This window comes from Physeter macrocephalus, chromosome 6 (genome assembly GCF_002837175.3).
Source record: "Physeter macrocephalus isolate SW-GA chromosome 6, ASM283717v5, whole genome shotgun sequence".
NCBI classification, from domain to species: Eukaryota; Metazoa; Chordata; class Mammalia; order Artiodactyla; family Physeteridae; genus Physeter; species Physeter macrocephalus.
The window spans coordinates 80,491,241-80,497,234 of record NC_041219.1 but is presented as its reverse complement, the minus strand read 5'-3'; the positions used below and the strand labels follow the sequence as shown (position 1 = coordinate 80,497,234).

Below are 5,994 nucleotides of genomic sequence, written 5' to 3'. Positions count from 1 at the left end.
TGTGGGATCTTAGTTCCCTGACCAGGGATCAAACCCGTGTCCCCTGCATTGGGAGCGCAGAGTCTTATCCACTGGACCACCAGGGAAGTCCCAGCAAAATTCTTTTTACAAATGAAATATGATGTGGATTTCCAACATACAAAACAGCTAAAAGCAGAGCAGCTCTGGCCTGACATTCCCTCCCTCACCAATACCCGTCAGCTCCACACCCCTTTTCTTCTTCCCGCCTCCACTCTGAGGAAGCCCTTGTTGAGGTGGAGAAGAGATTAAATGAGCAGGTTAGCATTTCCCAAGATATGTACTAAGGAATGAATATTAATGATGAGGGATGTCAGTAGATATTGAACGGGGAGAAATTCCATAATCAGATTAATTTTGGAAACCTTGGATTGGATAAGAGTTAAACCTATTCTTTAACTATGAACCTGTGTGAATTATGAATCCCCCAAAAGGAAGATTATACGTACAACATTTGTCAAACTTATTTGACCATCAGTTGTTTTAAAGAAGTAACTTGAAGAACACTAGTTTGAGAACCTCATTTCTTTATTCTATAGTGAAAGTCAAGATATGAGAAATTATATGACTTGTTCAGGGACACCCAGCACTAACTTATTTCAGAAAGGTTTTTAGACACTTAGTTGACACTCAGTAAATTGGAGTGAAAAATGGAACCAAAGCTCGTTATGCATAGTATAGTGTTCTTTCTTTTATACTACACTGCCTCAGCAATTTGAGATTTGTTCTGCCAAGTGCCATATACATATACTTTCTAAGAAAAATCTGTCATCAGGTTTTATCGTGTATTGCACTCTCAACAATACGCACAGTACTTATAGGAAAATAGAAATGTAATATGTGATCTCAGAGTATAAGGAAATCACAAAGTAATTGTGATACAACACTTTTGTCCGTTCACCAAATAACATTTAACTGTACTAGCTGTTCATAATAGTGATGAGGAAGGCAGAAATGTCCCTCCCCACTACAGCTTAAATCTAGTCAGATGCATTAAAGATTAGCAAACGGTGTAAGAGAAGAATGGATGTATGTGTGGTTGTTTGAAGTTAAAATCAATATTGAGGACATTATTAGGAAAATTATTTAAGATACATATTTTTTTAGCATGTAACTGCATAAATAGTTGAATTGTTTTCTAATTGTTCTTGAAAAGTACACTTTTATTCTCTGTTATACTGAAAATGACAAAGGTTTGAATTATTCTAAGTTGTTTTGTTAGCTTCCAAGACCTTCACATATTGAAGTATCATTTTAAATGTACTTTGTCAAATTTGGTGGTATTGATGATTCTGCACACTGATCATATATTTTTCCCTCATACCTTATTAAATATTGCAGGAAGTCTTCCAAAGTTTAAAGAAAGAAAAGGTACAAGCTTGTGGAATTTCCATATTTTGGATTTTTTTTTTTGCATTGTGTTTAAAGGATTGTGTTTATGTTAACTGGATAATCTGCCATTTCAATCCACTCTTTTTTGAGGTTTTATACTCTTTGCATTACAGTTGATGGAAATACCTGGGCACAAGTAATTGCCTTATACCCAACTTTAGTAGAATGCATCACCTGCTCATCTTCAGAAGTCTGCTCTGCACTTAAAGAGGCACTAGTTCCTTTTAAGGATTTCATGCAACCACCAGCATCCAAAGTTCAAAATGGAGAATCTTGACCAGCTACAATAAATTTTAAGAAGAATGATATACGAAAATGTTTGCTCCTCAGTGAATTTTCTGTGAGAAGGACGTTTCTTACTACAAATAATTCTTGGCAGCTGTTGTTAGCCTCCTTTAAATTGTACTTACCTGAGTTAAGTAATTCATATTACAAGCTTACATGTCAACAAAGGTTCCTGAATGAGTAGCAGTGCAAGCCTTTAATAAATTAAACTGATGGGAGAGATAGTTAATACTACAGCATACCTGCTACCATATCTTCAGTTGGTGATTTAAAAGTAAGCTTATGTACAGTTTGTGGTGTATGTGTTAATGATGTACTTTTTCAAAAGAAAGAAACTTCATTTTGTCAGATTTATTAGGCTGGTGTTTTTGCACCCTTTTTCTAGTACAAAATTGTACTAAAATTTTATGCAAGATGGTACTGTAACATTCCATATTGTCTATAACCAGCCTTTGTAAACAAAGGGAACTGATATACTTGTGTGTATAATAAATGGTACAGTTCTGTATAAAATAGTTGCATTTATTATTTAAATTTTTAAAATATTGATAATGTTAAATGCTTGAAACTGTATTTATTATTAATACAAAGTTGTTTGCTTACATTTTTACTTATAATTTGCCTTCTTAAGTGGCAGATATGTTTATCGTGTGATCATGCAGTTAGCTTAATGCTTATTTTAAATGTATTTACTAGTGACTATTAAACATCTGACCAGAAAGGTCATGAGAACACAGCAGCAGATAGTTTATGATTTGCTGATATTGCAACTTTGAAGTATAGGTTATTATTAAAACTTAATATATTGAGATAAATTGTAGCACTATGACTCCATCATACCTCATTTCTTTAAATATTGTTCCCAGATTTCACTTAAGTCTGTCTCTTTTTATATTTGCTGTCTGGATTTTAAAGACTATTTTATATTTCTACTGATTTTTTTTTTTCCCCACTGAATAACAACATTGATCACTGTCTTTGAAATATGACCCAGGCAAGATAATTTTAGATTTCCTAAAATTTTGCTGTGAGGTTTTGTTCATTTGAGTGCTTCCTTTTGTAACATATTCTCAAGAAGAAAATAACTATGCTAACCCACAAATATAAAATATGTGTGTATTCTAAAACAATGAGAAGTGTATTTTTAGAGATGTGAAGCATTTAGAAGTACAGTAAACTTTCTGTCATGGAGTAAAATGCTAATTTTGTTTCACTTTCCTATCTTAGTGAAGAAGAGGAGTGCTCTTGAATACACTAACTTAATTATTTCTTAAAAAACTGGCCTAGCTCAGTGTATTTTTTTCTTTAATGGATTATGATATTATATTTTTCTTCTGAGTTAAATTTTCATAATTATTTATGTGAAGACTCAAAGATGTTTTAAAAATGATTATTTGTAAGAAATTATGATGGTCTTAGTATTATTTTAGTGTTCTGGAAGGCCTTTGATTTTAATAGAATTTATAAATTTCAGCCTCTCTAGAGTAAGTATAAAACTACAAGAGGATATTAGAATTGAGTAATGAATTAGACACAGTTTTGAGGCTGTTGTAATTGTGTATTTATTTAATTTGCACTAGTATCTGTGAACATGTGATACGGTCTTTTTTTTCGAGCGGATGTTATTTTTCTTTACACTAATTAATGAATTTCTATTTTATAATTTCACCTAAAATTAAGGTAAAATATGGCATTTCCTAGATTCTATCTTCAGCATTTCCTTAAAGAAAGTTGTGAAAAAAAAAATTCAATCTGTGTATTTAGTTTATTTTCTGTATTTGGATATGTTAAACTGGGAATTAGAAAAATCTGCATATCACTGATAAAGTGTTGAAATTGAATAAGAAGGGTAGTGTTCCAATTCAGTAACACGTTAAAAATATTGCCATGAATTTACATGAAGTAAAAATATGTCTGTTCTTGAGAAATAACAGATCAATTGCAATCAGAATAATTATTCTCCAGTGAAAGTTAAATGTGAGTCACGGGTATGCAGCATATATTTATATAAACTGAGTAGTTTTAGCTAACATTGTATTAGTTTTCAATACTAGGACCATGCCCTACAGAAAAAAAAAAAAGGCATAAATATGGTGAATTTGTAAATACCATACAGTATGGTAATCATCTCAGTCTTAGTGACAAGCAAAGTGGGCTGCCCACTTCGTGGTATAATTTGACAGGTTTTTCCTCCCAGAATATCTCCTGCCACCCCCAGGAATCACTACTAGCAATTCATTCCCTTGATTCAAGGCTGCATTTTCTAAAATATCCTGATCCCTGGGGAGGTTAACACATTGCCCCTGTCTGGTTGGTATGAATTGCCTTCTTTATTTACTAGAAGAACTGGGCTGTGTGAGATTACTATTGATAGATGCTAGGAGATTCAAAAAGGAAGCTCCCAAAGCTAAGATCATTTTATAGCACATTTGAGACTATGACTGGTCCTTGAAACAGTAGTAATAATGTCCTTTGGGATACATATTATAAATACAATGAGTTTTAAGCCTCACATAATCACCTTTTGTCCCTGACAGTACCTGTCTTATGTGGATTGCTGGACAACTGGCATATGCCAACAATTGGATTAAAGTCCTTTTCTAGCTATTTTTTTCCATTAAAAAGGAAACAAACTAATTTTCAACTTGAATGACTTACTTTTTAGTTTCCTATAATGCCAAAAAGGAAAAGGTCATTTTGTAGTTTCTTATTTAGTATTTCTTTATAAAAACTAGTTAAGTTTTGTTAGTTTTACTGTATACTTCTGTGAGTAACATTCATTTCTGAGAAGCCTGTTAGGTGCATAAAAGTCTGGCTTAGAGAGACCCACTTTTCACTTGCTTTCATTTTATTTATTTATTTTATTATTATTATTTTTTTTTTTTTTTTTTTTTGCGGTACGCGGGCCTCTCACTGTTGTGGCCTCTCCCGTTGCGGAGCACAGGCTCCGGACGTGCAGGCCCAGCGGCCATGGCTCACGGGCCCAGCCGCTTCGCGGCATGTGGGATCTTCCCGGACCGGGGCACGAACCCGTGTACCCTGCATCGGCAGGCGGACTCTCAACCAGTGCGCCACCAGGGAAGCCCACATTTTAAATTTTATTAACAGCTATGTTGTTTCTTACCTATTTTTCTGCTGTGTGATTATTATTCATCTCTTGCTATATTCCTTAAATTATATGTAGTACCAGAAGGAAGAGATGAACAATTCAGCACATATATTTTACTGTGATGAATAACATTCACTTAATTTAATTCTGTAGCAGGCCAATAACTAGGTTGTCCTTTCTCATTGTAACCTTAGAGTATTTTGTTCATCATCACAGTTTGGTACCTCTAGACCTAGGTAACCATTGGGCCAAAGAGTCAACTCAAAAGTATTAATGAGGTTATCATTGTTACACTGTGTTAATGAATGACAGTGTAGTTATTATATAATGACTAATATATTCTTCTCAAATGTAGAATAATTCAGACGAGCAACCAAATCCTCAAGAGTCTGCTGTAGGTGATGGGACATCTGGCTAGCCAAGGCACAGTTCTTGTGATTCACAGTACCTGTGATTGCTATAGAAATTAATCATGGAGATTTAGAAGCCTCTGGAGAATTAATCTATGTCCAGGCCGAGAATATTGTTGATTACTTTTTTTTTTTTTAATGGAAAACTACCACAAATGTAGACAAAAATGGTCTCATGAAAACATTGCCAGCAGCCTAGTATGTTCTTTAGATTTCTACTTATCAGGTTTGGCCTTTGGGGCAGATATGCTCATCTTGTGTAAAGTACCACATTTTACTTTGCTTAGTGTTGCAGGGTTGTATTTATCTACATTATTAGAGTGAATTTTGCTTTTTTTTTTTTTTTTTTTTAAACCATTTGTGAGAAGAACCAGGAGTTCATACCGCCTGGTGTGTTACCAATTTATATACTATGGGAAAGCAGTTTTTAATGCTTCAAAATCACTTGAATTAAATTTGTTTTTAATCTCTGCTAAGTAGAGTAGTGCTTTCAGTTTGAATGAAGAGTTTTTATAGATTGGAAAAGAAAGTTATAATGTCTATCTTATATAAAAACTATTTCAGAGGATTTAGATAAATACCAATTTCTTACAAATCTAGTAATTTTGAATGCCTAGCAGTGTTGGCTCTCTTTAAAGGAGCATGTTGTTATCCTTTTGTGAATATAAACAACTCTTAGTAATCCTGACGAATTGTGAGGCAGTGAGAAGCTGAGGCTCTGCCTCTTACTTAGTTTCAAGCCTGTTAACTTTTCAAAGCTTCTGTTTACTTATCTCTAAA

General features: G+C 33.7%; 1 protein-coding gene across 5 annotated transcripts in view; it reads left to right on the top strand.

Annotated features, from left to right (window-relative positions):
- Nucleotides 1-3,391, top strand: part of MON2 (MON2 homolog, regulator of endosome-to-Golgi trafficking) — a 125,521-nt gene extending 122,130 nt beyond the window's left edge. For 3 of the 5 annotated variants that reach the window (XM_028491196.2, XM_028491195.2, XM_028491194.2), the window contains 2 exons: nucleotides 1,360-1,389; nucleotides 1,524-3,391. In XM_028491196.2, coding sequence (XP_028346997.1) covers nucleotides 1,360-1,389; nucleotides 1,524-1,687 — 194 coding nt within the window. In that variant the 3' untranslated portion in view covers nucleotides 1,688-3,391. The remainder of the gene's footprint in view (nucleotides 1-1,359; nucleotides 1,390-1,523) is intronic. The other 2 variants (XM_007105260.4, XM_007105259.4) reach the window with 1 other exon arrangement.
- The last annotated feature ends 2,603 nt before the right edge of the window (nucleotides 3,392-5,994 follow it).